Raw genomic sequence first — 25529 nt, 5'->3', positions numbered from 1 at the left:
CACAGTAAGCCATTCACTAACAATTTTGAGCTTTGGAAGTCAGAGCTATATATACTATGAATAAAAGCTTATTATGTATAAAAGGGATCTATAAAACATCATTTAAGGGTGTGGGAATATGACATTGCATACCACTTTCAAAATCTGAGGTGATATTTTTAGTGTTGATGCGTTCAAGTTTTCAAGATATGGCTTCCTTTTTACAGCCTAATACTATGTATATATATATATATATATATATATATATATATATATATATATATATATATATATATATATATATATATATATTTAATAAATATAGGAGGATTCTTTTACATAGTAGCAATAATTATTTGAGAAAAGCATGCCTTAATATCTATGTGTATATATATATATGTATACCCTCTAAACATAAAATTTGTTGACAGAATGTGCTTAGACCTTTACCCATCCTGTAAGTATGCTAATAATGCTCACAACTATCTAGATGTGGTCTAAAACAGCTAATATTCTTCTATAAGAAATGAAGAAAAGCCACTTACATCATTTTCACCTTGTGTCCAAGGCAGAATCTCCATTTGCCTGATTCTCGTTAATAGTAGCTTGATTGAAAAAAAAGGAAAGAAATAAAATAGCACACAGCATAAATAATACCTATGTGGCTAAGAGCTTTTAAAAAAGCTAATAGCACTGACCTAATATAGGCAGTTTCATTCACTTACCTTTGTACTGACAACTGAATATCAAATCAAAGGACTATCTTTCAAAGTGCTTCATTGTTAAATTCTCTTGATACACGTCCAGGCACAGCCTAGCAAATATCTCTGAATTAATATAATAATGAAACAAAACACTATTTACTCAGTCCAAAGCAATACTGAATGATTATCATGTTTTCCTGACCCTCTCAGAAGGTTAGGCCTCAGAGTGGGTAAAATGGCGACTAAAGCACTGCAGGCTTGTGCTTGTGAGCTTTGCCTGGACCAGAGGCATGCGTGAAATCACTGCAGTGACTAGAGGTGACATCATCATCAACCAACGTCTGCAAATTGTAAACCGCACTGAAAAAAATGTTATGTAGTACCTCTAAACATTAAACACAAGTTGTGTCTAGACTCTGCTTAGCACGCATCCCAAAACTGGACTAGGTAGACTGGGTAGTCTTACTGGTGCCTGAATGCAGATTACGTCCTGAATTTTTATGACCTTACAACAAAATATCATTTAACTGAAGAATTTCTTCCAACAACAGAAGGCCCTGTTGAAATGTAGAAGGCAAGGTCTTAAGATCTTCTTCAGTGTCCTTCTCAGCACACTGAGCTCTTTTCTCCTTTAAAAAGTCAGTCAGCATTACAGTAGGAGATTTCACATTGATGGGAGTCTGTAGAAGTGTGTGAAAGGCGAAGGCCCACACTCTAGGTGCTAGGTCTTCATCTGGGACTGTTCACAACTGTCCTCTATTGGTTTCTCCCCATCGCGGGACTTTTTCCGCTTTTTGTTACCTGGAAACAATAAACCAGTGTTTAGGCACCAGGATGAACTTGTTAATAACACTGAATATAATGATGCACTGGATTTACTTGATTTGACTGTGTACACTATTCTCAAGTGTATAAAATCACCCTCAGTACAATTATTGCAAGTAGGTAAAATGAAAGACAAAACTGTGTTGATGTAATATATTCTATTGAAACGATGCACACATTTGAATCATGTAAATTCAATGCATCACTGTTTTCAGGGTAGTTTCTCCGGCTCTGGGATGAACGTCTTCTATAATGAAAAACTTAATTAGAAAAGTTAGAAAAGATTATGAACGACAAATCACCAAGTACTTGCAATGTGAATGCGATGCTAGAGTTGAGTTTGAGTGAGTGTGTTTCGTTTTTGATAAAAGAATGTGTGGGCTGCAGCAGAATGAACAGCACACCTCTGAAAGCCTGGCTGGTTGCTAAGATACAACTGCCATCGTCAGTGGCACTGCGGACGGACAGCATAGTGACGGTGTGGGGGGGTGTGGAGTGCAGGTGTGTGTGTGTGGTTGGGGTTCTCACTCAGTTTACGAAGCAGCTTCTTGCCCAGTGTCTCATCTGATCCATTCAGAGAGTGTGAGCTGATCAACTGAGACGTGGACAGGCCCGTTTCCATAGGTATGGTCATAGAGTCTGAGAGAAAGGGACGTAAGGTCAGTATAGGGGGAGAGATGGATTGTATTGTATTGTATTGTATTCTATTCTATTCTATTCTATACATACTGTATAATTTCAACTCTTAAATAGGGATGGTTGCGCCATGTTTGAAGCCACTGTAAACTACTAAAGTACACCCTGATCAAAATTGCTTGGTTGATATTCTCAGCAGAATAAATGAACACATTCTCTACAGGGAACAAACTTAATATGGCATTTTCTTTAAATGTTAATGCACAACTTTATTTGCTGTGTTTAACATGTTGTGAAAAAAATGAGACATAAAATTGAAAATGTGCCATAACCTTTGCACAGGCCATTTTAAATTTCTTCTCCAAATATGTTAAATTTAGCAAATAACCCATAACTGTGCTTACAAATACACATAGGTTTGTTCTCTGTAGAGGATGGCTACTTAAGCGTGAATTTAACAGAAAATTGCTAATTATTTTGTGTGACCACCTTCGCCCTTTACACCTTCTATTCCATTTTTTTCAGGAAATTTGCTGTAGGAATATTTTATATTAATACACATCTCCAAAGTTCAGTCTTAGAGGCATTTTGTGTTTTCTGCTTCTGATGATCCAAGTAATCCTAAACATGTGATGTTCAGGCTGGACTCTGGAGAGGTCAGTCCACTGTTCTGAGAACACCAGCAGCTTCTTTCTTTGATTTACAATTTTGTCTATTTCCTTTTCGCAGTAAGGTCGTCTTGACAGCTACACATCCTTTCAGACCCATAGAGTTGAGTTGTCTTCTCACAGTGGACGGATGAAGAGAAACACTTGTAGATTTGTTCAGATTTGAAGCAAGATGACCACTTGATTTTGTGCTGTTTATCTGATGGTGATCATTTTGGTGGTCTACTAGGTATGGCATGGGTGTCCGGAGTCAAATTTTGTCCATACCTTTTTTTTATAATTTGTTGACCTCCTGTTTTGGAAGCTCCTGCTTTTCCACTGTCGTTTGACCTTTCCCTTCTTTATGCAAGTGAATATTTCCAGAAAAATGAATAACCAATACTGGCTATTTTGACTGGGAATCAGATAATTGCAATGTGGTCTCTGGCCTTTGCACAGTACTGTACACAATCATATGGCTGAATTCAACTGAATTTTGTATTAATGTGCCAAGCTGGCAACCAAAGCCTATTGTTAACAAACTGCATTGCTTGACAAAAGATTTGTGTATTGTAATCATTATTATTGATAAATGTGATTTATTGATTTTATAAAAGCACTAAGCCACTTAGACATTGCTTCATTTGTTTATTCTACTCTATTCCATTGTATTCCATCCCATCCCATGTCCCCTGCTTTTCCTTTTGCATAGATTGATTTAATGATCCCTGATTTAGTGATTCCTGTTAACCTCCAGCCATAACAAGTGCTGTTGAGATGACTAGTAGTGTCTGGTGTCAACATTCCTGCATGGGTCATATAAACAGAGCCTGGAAGTCATGCATTTCCTCCTCCAGCGCCCTGTCAAACAGCCTCTGCACTGTTTGACAGTTTCAGTGCATTTACTCATGTCACGGCAGATAGCCGGGGCCATGCTCATACCAGCCCCCCACTTTCACAACACATGCAGTTTTTCAAGTGCATCTGGTGACTGCCATCACAAGCGCAATGGCTTACAAATGTGCATCTGGTGACTACCATCAATATAGTGCAATGGCTATAAAAGTGCATAGAGTGACTGTGGTACCTGATGCAATGGTTTTTAGAAAGATGAGAATGACAAAGAAATTCACCAGTAGAACAATTTTAAAATCTTGATGTTTTTGTAAAGTCTTTTATTTGTTTTTCCCACTGCTTAAAGTAGACCAGGCAGTAACACAGAAGATCTGAAAAAAAAAACATCACTGCACTCTTAAAAGTAAAGGTTCCAGAATGGTCCTTAGCTTGGATATAATTGTTTCATGAAATTTGGTAAAGAATCTTTGATTTCTTTAAAAGTGTTTTTCAAAGTCAGACATCTCATTTACAAAAAAATGGCATTTTAAAGAACCAACAATTGAAAGGTTCACTAGGGAACCAAAATTGTCCTTCTACAGTATCAATCCAAAGAACCATTTTGGCACCTTCATTTTTAACAGTGTATGTTTTGTTTATGTAGAAAAAGAAGATGTTAATTTCACCCACCATTTCCTCCTTTTTCTTCTAGACATTCGGTCCGCATGTAGGGGATCTCGTCCATGCGCAGAAACACGGAGTCACTGGGGCTCTTCTGCCCATCTGATTTACTCCCTACAGGAGGAGCCAGAGAGCAGTTTATCACACGCCAAGATTTAAACAAGAAATAAGACACAAGTGTGCTGGCCAATGTCAATGTACTTTAAGCCCCTTACAAAGTTTAACATTTATTAGTTTCTCAAGCACACTTACTGTCATGTAATAAACATGGTACTAGGTGCACATTTGATAATGTGTTCATAATGAATATGGCAATGGAGAGTACTTAGGCACTGTAAACGTTTTTATGCTGGTGTCCAAAATTGAGATTAGACACCGTACCAGCTGGCTTTAATGGTGGTTCTCTTGTATCACGATTGGGGTCTTTACCTTGATTAAACTAGTGTTCGCCCCAAAGATCGCTTCAGTAAGATAGCAGATTCAGGATTAATCAGGACATTTGTATTTGTTTGTTTTTTGTTTGATGATGTCGATTTTTTTTATTAAACTTTTTACACATGGCTCATTTGCGTTAGTTTAAATCTGATTAGTTTTACTGATAAGAGGATTTGCTTGCAGCCATCTGCCCTGAACACAATTTCTGTGTGCCACAATATTTTACCGCCAACATTTTACCGTCACTGACCCCTCCAGCATTATGTCTTTAAAATATCATAAATAAATTGTTTTATTTTTTTTCCCCAGAAACATTGCATTTGCATAACAAAACTTGTCAATGCTTCTAAAAATATACTTGACAGGAAATAATCTTTTTAAGTAGAGAAGGACAGAAGAAATGTGATGCAAGTTATGGGATAAAAATACCTCTCTTACAAATGTATTCTGCACATGCTGGGAACATCTTACGCACACTGTAACTACACCCAAATATCTAGAAAATAATCTGGAGCTTCAATAACATGCAAAAGTTTGGAATCTCTATTTTCAATCATTTTTCATGTACTGTATGTACATACAGTATATACATAGACAAGTATAAAATTATTCCATTATGTTGTTACCACAACTTAGGTTTCAACTAACTAGCAGGAAGCTATGAAAAAATAAGATTTTTTCTGATTAACAGAACTATAGATATTTCCATAATGACTGAGAAAGCTATAAAACATGATGTAAAATAACTTGTATTTGAAATCAAAACTCAGATAACATCAATAAATCATTATTAATAGATAAGTACAGTATATTATTTATTTACTTTAATTAGCATTTAATAATTTGTTTTTTTTTATTTAAACATTAAATACTGAATAAAACATCTTGAAATAACTTCTATATACCATTTCAGAAGATACGTTATTATGAAATAAAATAACAGCAATTGTTAATATCACAAGTGTTTCCAAACTTTTGAATATTAAGCTCTGTAAAATTCAGAAATTTTAATATTTATATGTGAATGTAAGGAAAGCCTTTAAACTACAGGCTTATTGTTCAGTTATTGACCTTAATATGTACTACTCAGCACCTACTATAAATTTTTTAGTAACGAATATGGAGTGAAGTTGTAGTTATGAAAAAGGTTTGAAGTGTGGGCACACATATGGACCCTTACCGTTTAATTGGTAAAAAGCGTTTGATAAAACAACTGCACTCACTGACGATGCGGTTCCTCTCGTTGAGTGTGGAGGTACTGTGGGGCTGTCTGAAGTGGTGCGTGTGTTGGTGGGAGCGAGTCAGGGGCAGGGCAATGCTGTTGGAGCGAGTCTCTGGGATGGTCGATCTCTCGCCTGGGGCCTGTGTTTCTGCATCAGGTGTTTGAGGAGAGCTGTCCATCCGTGTGGCTGTCAGAGCATTTTGATAGTGGTTACGGGTGATCTAAACACAAAGACGAGCAGACAGTCACGCTCACAGAAGCACTTAAGAGCACAACATATGTTAGGGTGTACATTGTTATCATGTGCTGGAGCTAAACCTGTGGTGGTTGGAGTAGCTTAAATCTATTCTCAGGTAAAACTATTGTTACTGCACTTAAATAATGTATCAGTAATGTATAAGTAAAAATATATCAGGTCCACAAACTATTCAAGTAATGAATTTCCTGTACTTTGCTTTTCGGAATCCTTTTGTAAATATGAATTGCTACTAATAGTCCAAGTAAATTATTTAGCAGAAATAGTAAAAAGTAGATTATTTCCTTCACAAATACGCATTAGTAAAAGCAGAGTTGGGCAGAAAACATTTGAAAAAGTGGTGATGGCTGAATACACTGTCATAATTCAGAATGTTACAATTCAGTTGATTAAAGTTCTACATTTATTTATATTTTGTTAATAGGTGTTGGAGTCCATTACTGCATTCTCAGTGCTCCAAGGGACTCTCATAACAGCTAAATATTCAGGTGTTTTGAGTCTCCTAAATGTCATCATCATTGTCGTTAACCGCTTAATCCAGTCAGGGTTGTGGTAGCAGTTGGGAGAGCAGAGAATTCTACATGACCCTGTCCCCGCAACTTCCTCCAGCTCATTCCCAGGGACCCCAAGCCGCTCCCAGGCGAACTTGGAGATGTAATCCCTCCAGCAGGTCCTAGGATGACCCCTGGGTCTTATCCCGATGGGCCATGCTTGGTACACCCCCACCGGGAGGCATCCAGGTGGCATCCGAATAAGATGCCTGAACCACCTCAGCTGGCTCCTCTCAATGCGGAGGAGTAGTGGCTCTACTCCGAGCTCCTCATGGATGGCCGAGCTCCTCACCCTATCAAATAGAGTGTAGTCCACCACCCTGCAAAGAAAGCTCATTTCCGCCGCTTGCATTCATGATCTCATTATTTCGGTCATTACCCACAGCTCATGACCATAGGTGAGGACTGGGATGTAGATGTGGCTAATCTCACAATCCCTCTTCCCATCACTTGTGAACAAGACCCCAGGATACTTAAACTACTCCACCTGGGGCAAGTCCTTTCCCCTTACCTGGAGTGGGCATGCCATCCTTTTCTGGGCTAAGACCATGGACTCAGATTTGGAGGTGCTGATCCGCATACCAACCGCTTCACGCTCAGCTGCAAACCGCTCCAGTGAGCGTTGGAGGCATCCATGTGATTCAGCCAAAAGAACAATATCGTTTGCAAATAGCAGACCCCTCTGGCCTCCACAAATAATGCCCTCCTGACCTTGGCTACGCCTGGCCATGAATATCACAAACAGGAGTGGAGACAGGACACATCCCTGCTGGATCCCCACGCTAACACTGAAAGGGTCCGACTTAATGCTGAGTATACGAACACAGCTCTCACTCTGGGAGTACAGAGATCAAATGGCCCAGAGTAGTAGCCCTGGTACCCTATACTCCTGGAGGACCTCTCACAAGATATCTCAGGAACCCAGTCATAAGCCATCTCCACATCCACAAAACACATGTAGACTAGGTTGGCAAACTCCCATGCCCCCTCAACAATCCGCAAGTCCATTGTTCCCCGGCCAGGACGGAATCCGCATTGTTCCTCCTCAATCTGAGGTTCAACTATCGGTCAGAGTCTCCTTTCCAGCACCGAGGCATGTCTCCCAGATTAAGGAGTTCTTCAAAGTGCTCCTTCCACCGACCAACAATATCCTCATTTGAAGTCAGAGTTTCTCCACCCTTGCCAAATACAGCTTAGGCGCAGCCACCCCGACCAGTCCTGACTTTCCGGACAGTTGTCCAGAACCTCCTTGAAGCTGACCAAAAGTCTTTTTCCATGACTTCGCCAAACTCCTCCCATGCCCTGGATTTTGCTTCTGCCACCATTGAGGCTGCCACCTTTCTTGCCTGTTGGTACCTCTCTGCTGAGTCGGGAGTCTTTCAGGCCATCCAGTCCCTAAAGGCCTCTTTCTTCAGCTTGATGGCCTCCCTCACCACTGGTGTCCACCAGGGGGTTCTTGGGTTACCGCCCCATCAGGCACCCACAAGCTTTTGGCTACAGCTATGCCTGGCAGCTTCCACAATGGAGGTTTTGAACGGGTCCATTCAGACTCCATGTCCCCTACTTCCCCCAGGACATGAGAAAAGCTCTCCCGGAGGTGGGAGTTGAAATAATTCCGAACAGGGGCCTCCGACAGTCGTTCCCAGCACACCCTCACTATTCGCTTGGGCCTACAGGGTCTGACCATCAGTTTTCCTTGGCATCAGATCCAACTCACCACCAGATGGTGATCAGTTGACAGCTCAGCACCTCTCTTTACCCAAGTGTCCAGAACATATGGTCCCAAGTCAGATGAAATGACAACAAAGTCGATCATTGACCTCTGACCCAAGGAGCTCTGGTACCATGTACACTTATGAACATTCTTGTGGTCGAACTTGGTGTTTTTAAGCTGTTTATTCAACACTCACCATAAATTATTCATACCAGAAACACTTGACTGTGTGCATATAACTGGACAAATTAAGCTTCTTTAAGCATGTGTGTGTGTGTTTAGTGGGGTAACCTTGATAATTTGCATGTCCGTGAGCTGGCGTACAGAATAGTCTGGTAGGTATGCCCCTCCACTTATGCTCAGCTGGCCCAGACTACCCCCGTGGATAGTAGTGTCAGAATGGTTTAGTCCGCTGCTGCGTGATGGTGACCTGTGAACTAAATTACACCAGTCACATCCAATCACTTTTCAATATTTTTTAATTCAGACTCAGAAAAATTAAGTTGTAAGTTAGTTAATGTGTAGTTTCAGACATTTGCATATATTTTAATTGTGCTTTTATGACATGTTTATACTTCAGTGTTAGGGGGTGGTTAATAAAGACATGCTATGGCAGCTCACTGTTTTATAAGATAAATGTTTTGTAAAAGGGCACAGTACTTTGTAATCTTTTGCTCAATGAAGTTGTATATTTCAGCACCAACCTACATTAAAGGCTGATTCAAAAAGATTCATCCGATTTCAAAGCACCATATTTTTACAATCGTGAGGTGCCTAGGGCCCAATCACATACCAATTGAAAGAAGGAATCATAGAATTTCTGACTGTTACAGGAAGTTGGCTCCCTTTAGTCTGTGAGAAGATGGGATCCCTGAGCAGAAAGCATTTTGCGTTCTCCACTTCAATAAGAGTGGGTCAGTCATAACTGCACAACATGATTTTTGTTGGCAGTGAACCTCCAATAGCTCAGTGCATTCGTCGATGGTTCCATAAAACTGGAGGATCTCCGAAATGGCACTGAAAGAGCCGTGAGTACGGTAAGACTTGACAAGCTCAATTGAGTATGGGTTGAATTTGACTATCGTGTTGATGTTGTCCGTACAGCTGAAGGAGGTCATATTGAGCACTTGTAAAATTACATAAACTGTAGTCTCACTTATACCATTATTATTTACTGCATTGTTCTGTGATGAGTTACAGGTGAAATAAATCATTTTGAAATTGGATAACTCTTTCAGACATTTGAAAGAGCCTTGCAAAGTCAAAACATTTTTAACACACAAAAAATGCAGGCCTATTCACTTAACTATTAAAGTTAATAATCTCATGCCTTTATACTCAGTACTATAAATTCGATTCACAATGTTGGGTTCACCGTTCTGTATTCTGTCAATATTTTTACCAAAATACGAATGAAGAATAATCATGCTGTCACACAACTTGGCAATGACAGTGGAAGGCAGGAGGAGTGCTGGAGTGAGCTACTGATTGGTGCTGACTGTTAGCAAATTTTGGTGTTGAAACATTGCATGTTTCACTAGATGGCATAACTAGGACAAAGTCCATTTTTCACGATGCACTGCCACATTTCTATGATGCACATTGTCATATTGCACTGCAATATCACAATGTCTTGATGGATATACCAAAGTAATATGTAAGATATGTTGTTATGAGAGTGAGGAATTGAGGTGTGGACCTGCATATGGGTCTTTGCAATTTTTAATAACCTTCTTGAAAGGCCTGCCAAATAATTCCAAAAAATATTGACTGAGAGGCTAGACTGACCTTTCATCTCTCTATATTTCATTATCTCTGAAATGTGAAACGGCAGCTTGTCAAATCTTTTTGATATACTGTAATAATGGACAGCAGTTGCTCAGGATCATTAATTTCCTGCATTAGGCTCTCTCATAATAATGTCTTTTTGATTATGTTTGACCTAAGTCTAGGAATGAGAAGTCCACAGTAACATCCTCAGGCACTATTATGTCACACACAAGGGATTCTTCTGGCTCCCTCTTGGACGCCCCTGCAGATGACACTTCCCTTTAGTAAAAGCTGAGTACTGGACCAAACTAGTCCAGACAGCTCATGCTGCCCGTGCCTATGTGTATGTGTATACTATGCCTGTCTGTGCTTCTGTCAGTGAAAATACTCTAGAGCTTTTCTCAGACATAAAAGAAAACGGAGCAAGAAGGTGACAGAAACAGCCTTTGAAGCACATTTAAATTAAAAATTCATTCATTCTGAAATAAAACTACCAACTAAAATAAGAAATAGCTGTAGCTCTGGGGTTATATTTATATTTTAAAGAATTTGTGCTTATAAGGATTTTAACATTATGTAACAACGTGCCAATTTTCTCTGAGTGCCCAAGCAAGAGTCTGCCTTTTACTTTAATTACACCAGTGAGCTCCCATAAGATTTATACAGTGCTCCACTTGTATTTGTCTGTCTTAATTATCTCTTGTGTAAGGCAGGGCATGTCTATAATTTCTACTATCAGCATTTTCAGACATGAATGCCTTCCTGTCTTTTTAATTGCACATTAATTTTTCATTACATATAATAAAACAGCTTTACCCTTTTCTTGCTTGAAGGTTCTCTGCTGCAGGGTAAAAAACACTGATCCTTCTGTAATCACTACTTTAATGAATTTATTAACATACCTGTGGGTAGGACAGCCATAATGGCAGGCATGCCATAGTAAGTGAAAGGACCGTTTTCAAACTTCAGCCCTTCTTTACCAATCTCAACTTCCACTCGACCCTGTAAAAACAGGAGAAGACTCAATGCTCATTCAAAAACTTTGATTTGTGACCCCTGCTATACAGTCTAAAGAAACAGGAGACAGTGTTACTACTGAAATACACACATACAATGCACTACATAAGTAGATAAATACAGAGATTTGCATTTTTTTACCTGCAAAATCAGGACAAAATAATCAACAGGCTTGTTGCGCTGGTAGAGGTAGTGCTTTGGTGATTTCTTGTTTTTCTCATCAAACTTGAGTTCCTGCACAACGCTTGGATGCTTAATGAGGCGCAGCAGGATCTTCTCTGAGAGGTGAGAAGGCTTAAAAGGCTCCACTTCTGAGGGGAGACAGTATGGAGCAGGAAGGAAGAGAATGGCTGAGATCCGTTGTAACATGCATACAAATACACAATTTAATTTTGTGTGAGTTTGCAAGCTCTGTTCTGTGGTCTATTACTACTGTTTTAGTGTTTAAAGACATACCTGTAGCTAGAAAACGGTGTGTGGCCAGCAGCAGTTGAGGGGACACCTTCACCTTCATCTCACTGTCAGGTAGTTTGAAGATAGAGAAGTCTTGCTGTTTTCTCTCGTGGTGAGACACTCGCCTCTTAGTGCGGTTATCGGCTGCAAACACATTAGAAATACCTCCAAAATGGTTCTCTAGAGCCAGTCTACAATCTGTCCTTAAAACGTTACTAAACTTAAAGGAGCGCTTACATGGAGTACCAGTAAAAATAAATCTGTTAATTTATTAAAACACAGTATTTGGCTTTCAGATACAAACATTGTTTAATTCAGTTTAATTGTGTTGTAATCGGTACAAGTTAATTAAATATCCATGGACACAGTTTAAGTTGTACACAATATGTACAATATTGTGATATATATCATTTGCAATGAACGGGCTGTGGTTTCTCTCTCTCACACACACACACACACACACACACACATACACACACACACACTTTCCATGCAATTAAAAATTTAACAGATTTGAAATATTAATGCTATTCTCTGCAGGGAAATAAGATAATACAGAGAACACCATTTGTTTGTAGTATTATGTGATTATTATCAACTCATGGCAGAGTTGATTATTAGTGAAAATGGGGCTTGCCAGATGATGGACTACACAGCAATGATGTCAAGTTTTAGGTTTAATTGTTTACAGATGCATCAGTCCATGCATGTGAACTATCAGAACAGAATGAATGGATAAAAAAAAATGTTGGAAATGTCTGCTATATAAACAGTGAACCAATCAACCACCTTTAACATATACATTTAAATGAACAAATTAATAATTCAAAACTTATTTGAAATTGCCACCCAAATGAATGATCTGAAGCTTAAGTTGGGTAGCAGTCTAGAAAAAGATGTTAGTAATTTTCAGCTGAAATTTCTTAAATGCATGCTTTGAATGTTGTTAACCCTTACATGGCCAGACCAGGCCCAACGTTTTATTACACACTTCTATAACCTAAGACTACCTCAACTAGTTTGTACTCAAGTCCCTGTAGTTACTGAATTACAAGCCTTATTATGTAATAAGCCTGAGATTTTAAAGGGTTAAAACAAAAAGTTCATTTAGTTTTGGTGGTGTGCCACATTTCTAGTTTTATAAAGGTTAAGACACTGAGCAGAGAAAGTGCTTGAATGATGTATATAATTTGTACTTACTGTACAGATCTGTCTCATCCACAATTTCCGACTTGATTATCTCTTCAATAACATCCTCCAAAGTTACAATGCCCATGACTTCATAGAACGGGTCCCCTTCTCCCTCATTGTTGACTCTCTGCACTATAGCCAAGTGGCTCTTCCCTTAAAAATTAAAAAGGAGATGATGAAAATATATTTTTCAGGTTGATACAAAAACATATTATAAAAGACAAAGACTGGATGTCAGTTGAAGCGATGGCTAAAGAAGCTGTCTAAGTAATCAAAAAGGCAATTGCTGAATATATAGATGGATATTTCAATTATTCCTAATATCTCTATTAAACCAACATTGCAAATCTAGTTATAACTACTTTCTTGCAAATGAAACTATGATCACTGTTTAAATTGAACAGAGCAATGCAAAGTGCACATGCATTAAACAATGCTTGCTGATATTTATTGCTGAAGAATAGCCTTAACTGAGCATGAGGAATCTCATCAGTGGTGATTCATATGAAAAGGATTAGCAGCCACAGTTCAGACTTTTGAAGATTCAGACTTGCCCTTAAACAGCGGAGGAGGATTACGCAATGAGGTTTGGAAAGCCTGGCTCTACTGACATGACTGACCACACCACTGCCACTAACAGTGCACACCCCCCACTCCGGTAGAAATCTGCTGTATTAATGTGCTTACAAAAACGCTGACAGGATGTTCCAGCTGTCAGGAATAGTTAAGAGTTTTCTTTTCTTTCCAGTCAACCTCAGAATCGCCCTTTCAGTGTGATAATCAGCATTCTCATGAGTGTCCATATGATTTTTAAAACTCTGTAACATCAATGCAGTCATTGCAAAGGTCACTCAGGAAAATATTATGACTCTACTCTACATACAAAATCCCAGGCTGCCTCTGGAGAGCATCAGATGGCCAGATTTGGAATATCATTTCACACAGAAAGGATTAAGTGACATAATCCATTCCCCTTGACCTTTGAGTGCAGAGTGGAGCACAATAGTCCAACTGATTGATTGAATTTGAACTGAACTGTCCTCGTGTTTGGAGTGCTGTGCTGACCAGAGCCATGTGAAGAGTTTTCCTGAATTCAGGTAGTGGGCTGGACAATGCACTGCTCGGCCTTTAGCTGCAGACATTTAGGAAGCTGCATTACATCACTGTGTTATTATATAACGTGCACACACACACACACACACACACACACACACACACACACACACGCCCACCCCAGGGGAAGATGAGTCCACACGGATGCCCCTGTGATTCCCTCTGCTGCTGTGCCAGCAAATGAGCTCCTTAAAGCTGACAGCAGCTTGAGCGTGTGTCTGTGATGCTATATTAGGCACCATAGTACAAAAAGAGAGAGTGCAGTGATATAAATATTAATGTCTAGCCGTTCAAAAGAGAGAGGCAGCTAGAGCTACAGCAGAAGGGTAAATTCTGTGTTGCATTTGCCAAGGAATGTGTATGCTTTTATCTTTTTGTCCAAACAAACACCATATTGAGAGGCTTAATTTGTGAATTTCATTCCACCTCATTATCTTATAATAAAGGATAAAAACATAAAGAAGCCAATTATTAATTTTGAATTATTTTATGTGTCTTTGGGGATCAGCAATGCAGATGGAAATGTTTGATTACATATAAGAAGAATTAACTGAACCTTGGATTTAAAAATGCCACACTTGAGACTAAACTTGTCTGCTGTTGAAGCCAGCTTCTTCATGAAGAACAAGCCCAAGGTAAGTTCTGCCAAATTCCAGGGATAATAAGAAATTGGCTATAATCTAACCTGCATATAATTAGCCTCTATAAATCAGTTACTTCAATGATGTTAAGGGATAAATAAGCTTTAAACAGCCCATATTGTACATTTTTCTTGCTTTTCATATAGTCCTCTAAGGTCTAACTTACAATGTTTGTGTGGGTTTATGTACCTAGTATGCAGCCATAACTTTATGAATTACATGACCATTCCCAACTTCACTTTCTGCTTCAGGCTATTGTTACTGCACCTTTGAGACTGATGTGTGTAAACTGAAATGCTATTTATAACTTCACAGTAAATAGGTGGATCTAAACAGGCTGTATTGGACATAGATATATGTAAATGCACTGATATTCATGACACCATAAAAACAGTTCAAAATGGAGTATTTTTGGGGCTTAGCTTCCATATATGTATAGATTAGAAAGAGTGAGTGGTATGTCACACTCTTTTATTTTAAAAACCAAGGAAAAGTCAGCAGTTTTTCAAAATATGGGCCCTTAAAGGTATATTCCCAAAATGTAAGATTGTATCAAACATTGCTGCTGTGAGCTCCAGTGGTTTGCTTTAACCATAACCATTACCCTTTTTTTTTACTATTAGCAATATTTTCATGAAAGTACTTTTTTATGTACAAAATAGAAAATGGATAAAATTGTACTAACATTCGAATGCCCATGAAATTCTCTAGCCTTATCATCTCTTTCATCAGTATAACGAATCTGAAATGTGCACAGTGCAGTATAGTGTACACTTATAAAGCATGAAACTTTTAGGTTGCACTACTGAATGCCCTTCATCGTTTTGGAAAACAAAGAAAAGTGGCAGGGCCTTGGCTAAGGTATGTCCAAAATATCTATTAATAGCAAAATAAAAAGAAATTATATTCTCTAAAACACTGTACAGAGTGTGGGTTACATCATCTCCTGCTGATACTTTGATATCACTGTTAAATAACTTGTACAAGTTGAGGTTACTAAGACAGGCAGAGCTTACTAATAGCTTTGTGATTTTCACAGACTGCTTTAAACTGTGCAGAGTCCATAACTAGGCTGGAAGATGATGTTCATGTTTGGAATATCTGTGTATTTTGGGCTATGTCTTTGTGTTTTTTCCCACTGCAGTCCGAATAAGATTCTATGCAATGGTTATATTTTGATGTGACAGTTTTGTTGAAGTGATATGTTTACCTCCTCTGTCAGGAATTTTCCACACTAGCACCCATCATTATTTGCATAGGCTCTGAAACTTTTTTGTAGCCCTACATGTGCCCTCTACCCCGAGCCACAGGACTAGTCGACCACAGATGGACAAGACTCACATTTTCCAAAATAGTTCTAGGAGCTTAGGAATGAAGATTGTACTCCACCCACAATCTAAAAAAGGCTGTTAAACAGACCTTCTAGGAAATGAGGCTATTGCTACTATAACACCATTACATTGTATGAAATGTTCTTTTTGTGGTGGAAGACATTCTTTAAATAATAAAAAAGGTTCACGCTCACACATCTCATTTCTATTTTTTTTAATCTACAACTCTTTTGATCATGCATAGACAGTGGTAATATCAGGCTATGTTTAAAAATTTGATCTCTAGACTATTGCTCGACTCTAATACTCTCTCTCATATAGTAAGTTAGCAGACTGAAGATAAACCAATACACAGACGAAGGCATGCTCATTCTATAATTGCGTTATGCCCATATTAGGAATTGTGGTTCTAAGAGAGTTTTGTGAAAAATGTATGCCATGGTTTTTCATTGCAGGATCCTCTGTATTTTGAGGCCATTAAGCAGTCAATATGCAAACAAAAAACAAGCTGCCACTCCTGTGCATTAAAATGACAGAGATTACTATTAAGCTTTAATGCGATTTTAAACATCAGCTACTCAAACTGGTTACTGCTGCCAAATTTATCTACCACACTTGACAAAGTTTGCTGGTTTGCATGGTGTTTTTGTCAAGTGTTAGCTTGCCAGTGTGCTGCTGTTTATTTGGTAGCTACCTGTATAAAACTGTAGGATATTTTGATAGCCATAAATGGTCTTATAATACAATTCAAACCATGTGCAGGATATTCTGATAGCCTAAATGATCTTGCAAGAAATGCTACCAGCATTAATCCTATAGGTAGGATATTCTGAGAGCGTTAGAAATACAGAAATACTGTAAACTGCGCATGCGCAGTAGGACCACTCGGTAATGTTCGGACACACAATGGTCCTAGTGTATAACCTATCGTCTTTGGGTCAAGTCTGTTTATGACAGGACGCCATAGCAGCGATTTTCGAAAACGCTGTTCAAGCTTTCTGATGGAGAAGTCCGGTTTAGACCTGAAGCATTTAATATGGACATAACCACAAGATGACAACACGACTTCTGAGGTCTGTCGATAAGCACCTCTCAAGACGAACTGGAGAAGAGGCTATTAACGTTAATTCGGCACTTGTCGGCCCCTTCATCATTTAAAACCTAAAGATAAGACTTACCTGCAGTTACCTGCAGCCTGGCTGAAATACTTGGAGAGAGTCAAAGAGAAAGCGGGACCTGTAGGTCTGCTCACATCACGTCACTGGATGCGCGAGCGGCAGCGAGTCCGTCCGTTACTTTTTAAATAAATGTGCCTACACAGACTGTGAGGGAGACTAGGGTGACAAGAAGTGTGGTAAGTGAGGTTTTATAAACTGTTGCTACCATAACAAACACGTTAAATTAGCACCGTGTAGACGTTTGTCCCACTACATGTTGGACAGCCTAGTGAATAAACTACCTAGCAAGCTATTTAGCGAACTAATGCTAGAACGTTGATGTTAGCTGCCTAGGTATAGCAAGAAAGCTGGCTAACATTAGCTAAAATTGTTTTTTTTTTTAGCTTTCCTAAAATTAAACCAAGTAAAAGTACATTATTTTACTCTCAAATGTTTGTGAAGTTAGTCTTATGAATGTGTATTTTTCAGGGAAGTACAAATCCATCTGGCTCTTTCTTTTTTTGACATTGTATCGCTTTCCATATCTCTGTCCCTGGGATCTCTGTCATTCAGTCTCATCTGGTTTTTTTTGTGTTTGTTTTTTTAATGTACATTCACTCTTTCAGTTGGTGAACATTATCCTGCTGTTTTTGCCATTCGATTTTTTTGTCCCCCTTATTCTTTGGTCAAGTCAAGGTCAGGGGGCTTTTATTGTCATTCCATCTATGTACAAACACAGTGGAGTGAAATTCCGTTCATCCAGGAACAACACAGTGCAACAAGGAACAAAAAGAACAAAGTGCAGACATAGTGTGCATACAAAAAAACAAAACAACAAAAACAATGTGTATAACTTTGTGCAGTTATACACATGCACATGATGATGCACGTGCATCCTTCAGTCTTCTTTGTGCTTGTCACTAAGGGAAACCCATTACAGATTGAAAAGGGTCCAGCTTCCACCGGATTTCCCCTAGGACACTAAGGGGGCGTCCTAGATTCCACACCTGCCAAGTTGAATAGCTCTGTTGCTACTGCTGACTCAAAATTGGCTCTCTGATGACCATGAATCTGTTTAGGGAAAATTTAATTGCAGACTGACTTGGTTGTCGGATGTTATATCAACAGAGCTACATTAGCATGCATAGTGAAATTATTATTGAGCAATAAAATGTTTAGGGGTATCACTTTAGTCAAGCTCAATACTATATACACTCAAGTTAACTCAAGTAAAATACTATATACACACCACCTCTTATTGGGAAAGGGCATTGATATTTGTTTTTATACATGTTTATGCTTTCTGGGCAGACATTTTTTTTGTAGAGTAAAGCAGTTTTACTTTCTTTTAATGACTCTAAAATTACAATACATGTGACTGCCATGGTCAGCTTGCTCAGTGTTTGCTTGGGTTAAGCCAGTTAATGGAACATTGTCTGCAGTTCACATTCAGTGTCATCCTTAGTGCCTTGCAAATCATCCCGCTGAGCTTTGCAGTAGTTAAAGCTTTCACCTTTTGATGAATTACTGCAAAACTGGCTTTTTTTCTCACTATACATTACTCAAGTTATTAGACTGCTAGTACTGTATTTTTCTGTTTTGATCCTTTAGCCAACCATTGTCTAATGACTAATACCTAATTTATGCATTAAATCGTAGGATAATTGGTAAACACTGCAGCACCATGGACATATTTAAATGCAGCTTCTCACCTGTGGACTACAAGATGCAGGTAGGGTTGTTCAGGCTTTCCAGAATAATTTGCTTTATCTTCTGACATATTACATTGGCCCGCCTGATCTCAACTCTTCTTTTTAGACAGACAGTCTTTTATTGCAATCAACATAAAAAGTCCCATGATATCTGTCCCTTCTGTCCATTACTTTCTAGAACAGTATGACACTGCAAACAAAATCTATACAAAATTGAGCCTTTTTAGCCTAATATACAGGGTATTAATATTGAAATTGTATCTGATTTTCAGAGATGATGTCCCAGGGGCTTTTAAATATTTAGGCATAGAGATCTCTTGATTAATCATTCTAATAAAATGACATGAGATTACTGGATTAAACCAGCTCACTCATTTACTTACTTACTGTGCTTCTTAAGAGGTTGATGAACTTGCCCCTGTCAGTAATAGACTGTGGCACATGCTCATAATCTACATATTTCTTACATTCGCTTATTTCATTGCATTTCTGTTGATTCCTAAAATCTTAATTAGCTCATCAAAATGGGATCTACCTCTAATGGCTGTCATCTATCATCTTATATGTCATTCTCTACTTTCTTATGGCTGTCAATGCTCTGGCCCTGGAATACCGAGACAATGTTTATCAGTAACCTAGCAAATAACATCGGTTGACTGAGGCAAATCTCCAAAGCTGGTAGGATAATGCAACTTTAAATGTGAAGTGTTGAGTTGTGTGATGAGCAGCAGTAGTAAAAGATGGAAATTTGATTCATGAACCGTTTGTATAATTATTTGTGGTATTTTTTTTCCTTCAGGACTTCTGTACAATATATGGCGTCTGTTTTCTGCATTACCTAGCTGTCTTTGTTTCCCAATGTTTCATATCTAATTCAATTTTTTTCCCTACATTTGGTTGTACTATTTCTTGATTTAAAGGACTACCAAGTTAAGGCTGTCTACCTGTGCTTTGACCCCACACTGTCCTGACTGTTCCTTTTTTGGAAATGTCCTGAAAAATAAGCTTGTGCTTACATATTGACATTCAAGGCTCCCAGCTGTCACAATAGCAAAGACGAATCCAAAGAGTGACCCTTCAGCTTTGATGTGCATTAAGAATCCTCTAGTCTTGAGCTTAACCCTAACCCTAACCCTATTTACTTAAAATACCCATAATTATTTATAAGCTGATAGTCTATACAACAAGAAAAATACTTACAAAGACAAAACTGTTATATAGTTTTATAACAGTTTTCAAATTAGTGCCCCCTGAAGAAACGTAAATGATGTATACATGCACACCAGTGGTTTGATATTAGTCTAACTAAGAAAGTAAGATATGATCATGTAAACAGCACTATTATTCAGGGCAACATTAGCTGCACAATTTGAGATAAATGTAATGGAAAATTAAAAACATAGATCATTACATTGATTCAAACAGAGTTTTGTGTGTGATGTTTTCAAAGATGTAATAACTGGAGTCCATATTTGTGCAAAGCCATTAAAAGGAGGGCTTTGGAGCACAACATTTCTTAATGATTACATTGCTACTATGAGAATAGCATCTTGTCAGCTTCAGAAATCCTGGCTTTGTGTTTTTTTGAAAAGGAAGACTTATTTACTTATTTATACATGAGTAAACGTATGCATGCTATGAAGGAGGCACTGAAATGGTTAACACAAACTTTTTCACAAATGTTCAAATATGAACTAAGAATGGCAACTATTCATTCACGTTACCAGTAAGACAAGACCTCAACAATTTCGATAGTCCTACCTGGATTTATTGAGTTAAGTTCATAGACTGCACTGATTTCTTCTAAGCAAACATTTTTATGCATGTATTTTTGTGGAGGGGTTACAAATTGAAACTGGACATTTTTAGCACAGATTAGATTAGAGTCAAAAAATAACTGTGTCACAGAATTTGCAGCCTACAAAGATTGTTTTGGAAATACCACACTTTTATCAACTACTCTTTGACTAAGTTTTCATCCAGATAAACTGGCATGTGTCCAAAATTAGCTGATTATTGCTCTGAGATGACTGTGATTGATTTCCCAATATTTTCTAATGCCAAAAACAGATAATAAAACACAGAGGTCACACTTTTAACTAATGTTTAAATACTTATAAACTCAGTGCTCTTCAGAATGCTGAATTTTGATGGAAAACACCTCATTCATGTGCAGCACTGACTGCAGTGACAGACATCTAATCCTATAAACACAGTGAATGCCAATCATAGCGTTAGCCTTCTCTAATGCCTGCTGTGTGGCCAACTCCTTAATTTGACAGAAAAGGTTGATCTTGAATATTTCATGATTTCGCCCTGAACACACCTGCTGGAGGCAGTAGGGGGTAGTGACACTTTCAAAGGCCAGGGTTGGGAAGCTTTGTCTGGGAGAGGGTAAGTCTTCCTCTTTTCCGTCCTCTGCTCTTTCTGTCCATATGGCCCCAAGCTGGGCAAAAAGGTCACTGCTACAGCTTAATTTGTCCTGATGTTTTGTGCTCAGGGAAGCATTCAGCCTTTCCGCAATACAGGTCTGATTCTCATATATTTACAGACATCCAGTGTGTCTTTAATCAAAAGAAATGCAGAATTACATATTAAGGTAGAAAATGCATAAAACTTCCATTAAGCATATATGAAGAACAAATAAACTGCTGAAACACTACAATGGTAATGCTTATTTCCAGAGATTTTTTAGGAGTGATACCTGTCCAACAACACATATACTACAGGGAGCCAAACATTTACAGTTGAAAGTTTTGGTTGGTCTATGTTGCTGAAACATGCTGATTAGTAGTCATATGATTGTTTAAGTATCTTCTCCTACAAGTGCCTGCACTTTCTGATACTTATTTATTTATTTTGGGTGGAGGTAGTTTAGCAGCTCAGCTGCTTGCTGAGTCTCTCAATGAAACAGCATTGCATCAATTTCTCCACAGTGGATGCTGGCAGTCTCAAGGTGCCACTCTTACATAATGTCCAGTGAATGCTGTGTTTCAGTTGTAAACCCCAAAGCATGAATTTGTGCCAGATGTCAAAGCAGCTCAGATCTTTGTCTAGCCACAATGGAGTATCCAGATTGGATGATACCGTCATTACTTTCCACTCATCAGTGCACCATTAATGTTCTGTTTCTTTAGGTTATGTTTGTTGATGTGAGTTTTGCCTATAAAATTGTGCTGAACACCTGATTCTTGAGCTGATAGAAACTCTTTTTGACTAAACTGACTGCAGTAAATTCTTCTGCTCCGTATCCAGCTTTATTCCTCTGAATTACTATGCCAAATATGCCAAAGAAAAAATCATAATATGCAGCATCAGCACACTGAATCAGTATAGCTGAAGGTGCGGTGTAGCCAATGATTAGTGTATGTGTGTGTTTTCATTAACACATTTTCCATTGCGTGGAGTGGGCAGGAGAGTTTGGGAGATGTTTCAAAAGTAAATACGCTTAAGTAAATGGAGAAATTAGCATTTTAGCTGCAGGGATGAAATCAGTGAAAGAATGGAAACTGATATGCAGCTGTGCTCAGAGAGACTCTGGCTCTCATATGTGATAAGGTAGGCTACATGGTCAGTCTATTAGTTACATGTTATTTGTGCTTACCTTTCTTGAACTGCTCAAGCATTGCATCAAGCTTGGTATCATTAAAAACACAGTGCAGAGGATGTTTGTAGAACTGGGTGATGGTTTTTAGAGGGGTACAGTCGTCTGGGTCAACGAAGGCGAGGTCTTTAACAAACAGAATGTCCACGATGTTAGACCTCTCATTTTCAAACACAGGGATCCGTGTATAACCACTCTGCATGACATCAGACATTGTATAGAAATCCAGGATGGCGTCTGAAGCCAGCATGAAGCAGTCATTGAGCGGAGTCAGCACATCCTCGACTGTTTTGGTCCTAAGTTCCAGGGCCCCTTGTATAATGTTGAGTTCCTCTTTCACCAAATCGTGATAGGGATCTGTGACGCGCAGCATTGCCAGTAACTTTTCGCGAGTGTAGAAGTTACTAATTTCTTGGTGCAACATGTTGTCCAATAATTTGCTAATTGGGTATGTGATGGGAAACGTCACCAACATCAGCAGTCGTGTCAACCAGATGGTTTTGGAAGCTATTGCCAGTCCGTGTCTGGATGCAACGGAATGCGGCAGAATCTCTCCAACAAAGAAGATCAGAAAAGTGCAGGCTGCCGTCGACAGAGGGGTGAGTCCTAGAATTTGGCACATCCAAATAACTAAGAATGTATTGGTGAGCACATTGCACAGAACCAATGTGCAGAGCACGTAGTTGCCGTGTTTGCGCACAGACTCGATCTTTCGCGCATACTTTTGCTCCTTCTCGGTGCCGCTGTTTTGGAGCACTTTGAGCTCCACGGGGTCAAGAGCCAGCATACTTATAACGAGCCCGCTGAAGAGCGCAGACAGCGCCAACAGCAGCACCGATAGAGTCGCTTGAAGCCATCCGTCTGCATGAGGTTGCCGCTCGACAACTGCGAGCCAGAAGTCTCTCGTTCTAAAGTGCTCCCACTTCGCCCCGTCAAAGGCACACATTGAATAATACTTGATTTTCTCACCTCGTCGAAGGTCTTTAGCAAGCAACTCCACCAGGATGGAATTCTGGCTTGAGGCAGATTTAAAAGTCCCTAGCAGCTCGATGTCAGAGCTCCGTGCACTTTCTTCAACGCACAAGTTCCGTTTTGGGTGAACCTGTCCCTCTCTGCCAGGTTCGGGTTCCTCTATAAACGCGATCCACGGTGCAGTTGCAGCGTCGGCTCTGCCGCTGACAGTTCGGTTGAGCCTCTGCGGAGATGCTGCATAGTACACGCGTAACATGAAGCGCGTTCCTTCGGTCGCCTTCAGCACCCCATCCTCCACGGACAGCTCTTTTCCTGTGTCCTCCGGACGGAAGCCCAGCAAGCCAAGGGCCGGTGCAGGGAAATCGGAAGCGAAGAGAAGAAGCAGGGACAGCAGCCATGGTCCCGGGATGCGGAGCGGCAAGAAAGCATCCGTAGCATCCGCAGCCATGATGCTGAGTGGGTTGTAGAAGGACATTGGCGAGCTGTGTCACGTGGCGATTTCTCACTCTCTCTCTCTCTCTCTCTCTCTCTCTCTCTCTCTCACACACACACACACACACACACACACACACACACACACAACACAAACACAAACACACAGGCACACTGTGCATGTTACCATCAGTGTAACAACTGGAGTATAGAGTAAATAGTATGACTCGGAACCCCTCAGGGAGCGCGCTAAAATTACACCGCAATGACGTCATGCCATTTTGCTGTTTGTGCGTTTAACGCTTGTTCCAGCCTATTTAAAGTACGAAAGGTGTAGGTCTATACAGGATATGACTAGTAGCGACGATACTACACAGTATTGGCTGAGGATGAATCAATAAGCAACTCCATTCTGGAGACATTTAATGAACTCACTACCCATACGCTGATTGTGGTCAATCTGAAGGAGGCTGAGCTAGTAGTTGATCCCCCAAGTATTATCACTGTTAGTCTTTTTATGTGAAATTTATGTAGCGAGCGAACAATGAGGGTAAACTGAATGTGTTGGGGTGGGAGTTAGTTGGTCATAGCATTATTCCGAACTATATCAAGTCCTCAGTTCGTATCAAGTTTTTCTTGAGGCGAATCGCATGTGTTAAAGGAGGGAAAACACTTGAGCTTGAAATACTGCTCAACAGCGAGGAGGTTTGGCTTGCTCCAGAGGGGATAAAGAAAATGAGCTTCGTGTCCACAAGATGGCAGCCTTGTCTAGAGCTATAGTCTACTGGAGGTGCCACTGAGCCCTACTGGAACTACCATTTACTTGGCCCATGTCTCATCATACAGTATATGGATACCTACACATTACAACTACAGAAGGTTTTATGACATCCCATTCTAAATCCATAGGCATTAATATAAAGTTTGCCATCCCTCCCTTTGTTGCTGTAATAGCTTCCACTATTCTGGGAAGCTTTCTACAAGAGTTTGAATTATGTATGTGAGAATTTTTGCCTATTCATCCAGAAAAGTATTTATGAGGTCAACACTTATGTTGCACAAGAGGGCCTGGTTCGCAGTCTCCGTCCTAGTTAATCCCAAAGGTGTTTGATGGGGTTGAGGTCAGTGCTCTGTGTAGGCCACTCACATTCTTCCACACCAAGCTCACCCAATCATGCCTTTATGGATCTTGGACACAGTTATGCTAGAACAGAAAAGGGCCTTCCCCAAACCGGTCCCACAAAGTTGGAGGCATTTTTTGTCCAAAATGCTTTGGTTATGGTGAAGCATTAAGATTTCCCTTCACTGGAACAAGGAGCCTAGGCCATCCCCATAACATTGAAAAACAACCCCATAGCATTATGCCTCCTCCACCAAACTTTACAGGTGGCAGAATGCAGTCAGGTAGGCGACTTTCTTCTGCCAAATCCAGACTCGTCAATTAGACTGCTAGAGAAGCAGGATCCATCACTCCACAGAATATGCTTCCACTGCTCTTCAGTGACAGCGTGCTGTACACCTCTCCTTCCGACGCTTGGCATTGTGTTTGGTGATGTAAGGTTTTCATGCAGCTGCCCAGCCGTGGAAACCCATGCCATGAAGCTCCCATCGCAGTTTTTGCACTGATGTTAATGCCAGAGGAGGTTAGGAAC

The 25529-nt window shown here is 39.5% G+C and overlaps 1 protein-coding gene across 1 annotated transcript; it reads right to left on the bottom strand.

The window, feature by feature from the left end:
- Positions 1-309: 309 nt before the first annotated feature.
- Positions 310-23920, bottom strand: LOC108443576 (metal transporter CNNM1). The gene is made up of 10 exons (XM_017724349.2): positions 22474-23920; positions 12925-13068; positions 11728-11868; positions 11413-11582; positions 11157-11256; positions 8776-8921; positions 5965-6184; positions 4316-4420; positions 2037-2147; positions 310-1484 (listed from the first exon to the last, which is right to left on the bottom strand). The coding sequence occupies exons 1-10, from the start codon at positions 23918-23920 to the stop codon at positions 1405-1407; spliced, it is 2664 nt and encodes an 887-aa protein (XP_017579838.1). The 3' UTR covers positions 310-1404.
- Between the last annotated feature and the right edge of the window lie 1609 nt (positions 23921-25529).

This window comes from Pygocentrus nattereri, chromosome 5 (assembly GCF_015220715.1).
Source record: "Pygocentrus nattereri isolate fPygNat1 chromosome 5, fPygNat1.pri, whole genome shotgun sequence".
Classification (NCBI taxonomy): Eukaryota; Metazoa; Chordata; class Actinopteri; order Characiformes; family Serrasalmidae; genus Pygocentrus; species Pygocentrus nattereri.
This window is presented reverse-complemented; position numbering and strand designations above follow the sequence as displayed.

Bases quoted from the DNA above. Each gene is read 5' to 3' on its own strand.
- LOC108443576 (XM_017724349.2), bottom strand. From the start codon at position 23,920: ATGTCCTTCTACAACCCACTCAGCATCATGGCTGCGGATGCTACGGAT. The intron at 13,069-22,473 runs GTAAGCACAAAT...TTAATTTTTAAG, and splicing joins GCTTGAGCAGTTCAAGAAAG to GGAAGAGCCACTTGGCTATA. The intron at 11,869-12,924 runs GTAAGTACAAAT...ATGTGTTTGCAG, and splicing joins GGATGAGACAGATCTGTACA to CCGATAACCGCACTAAGAGG.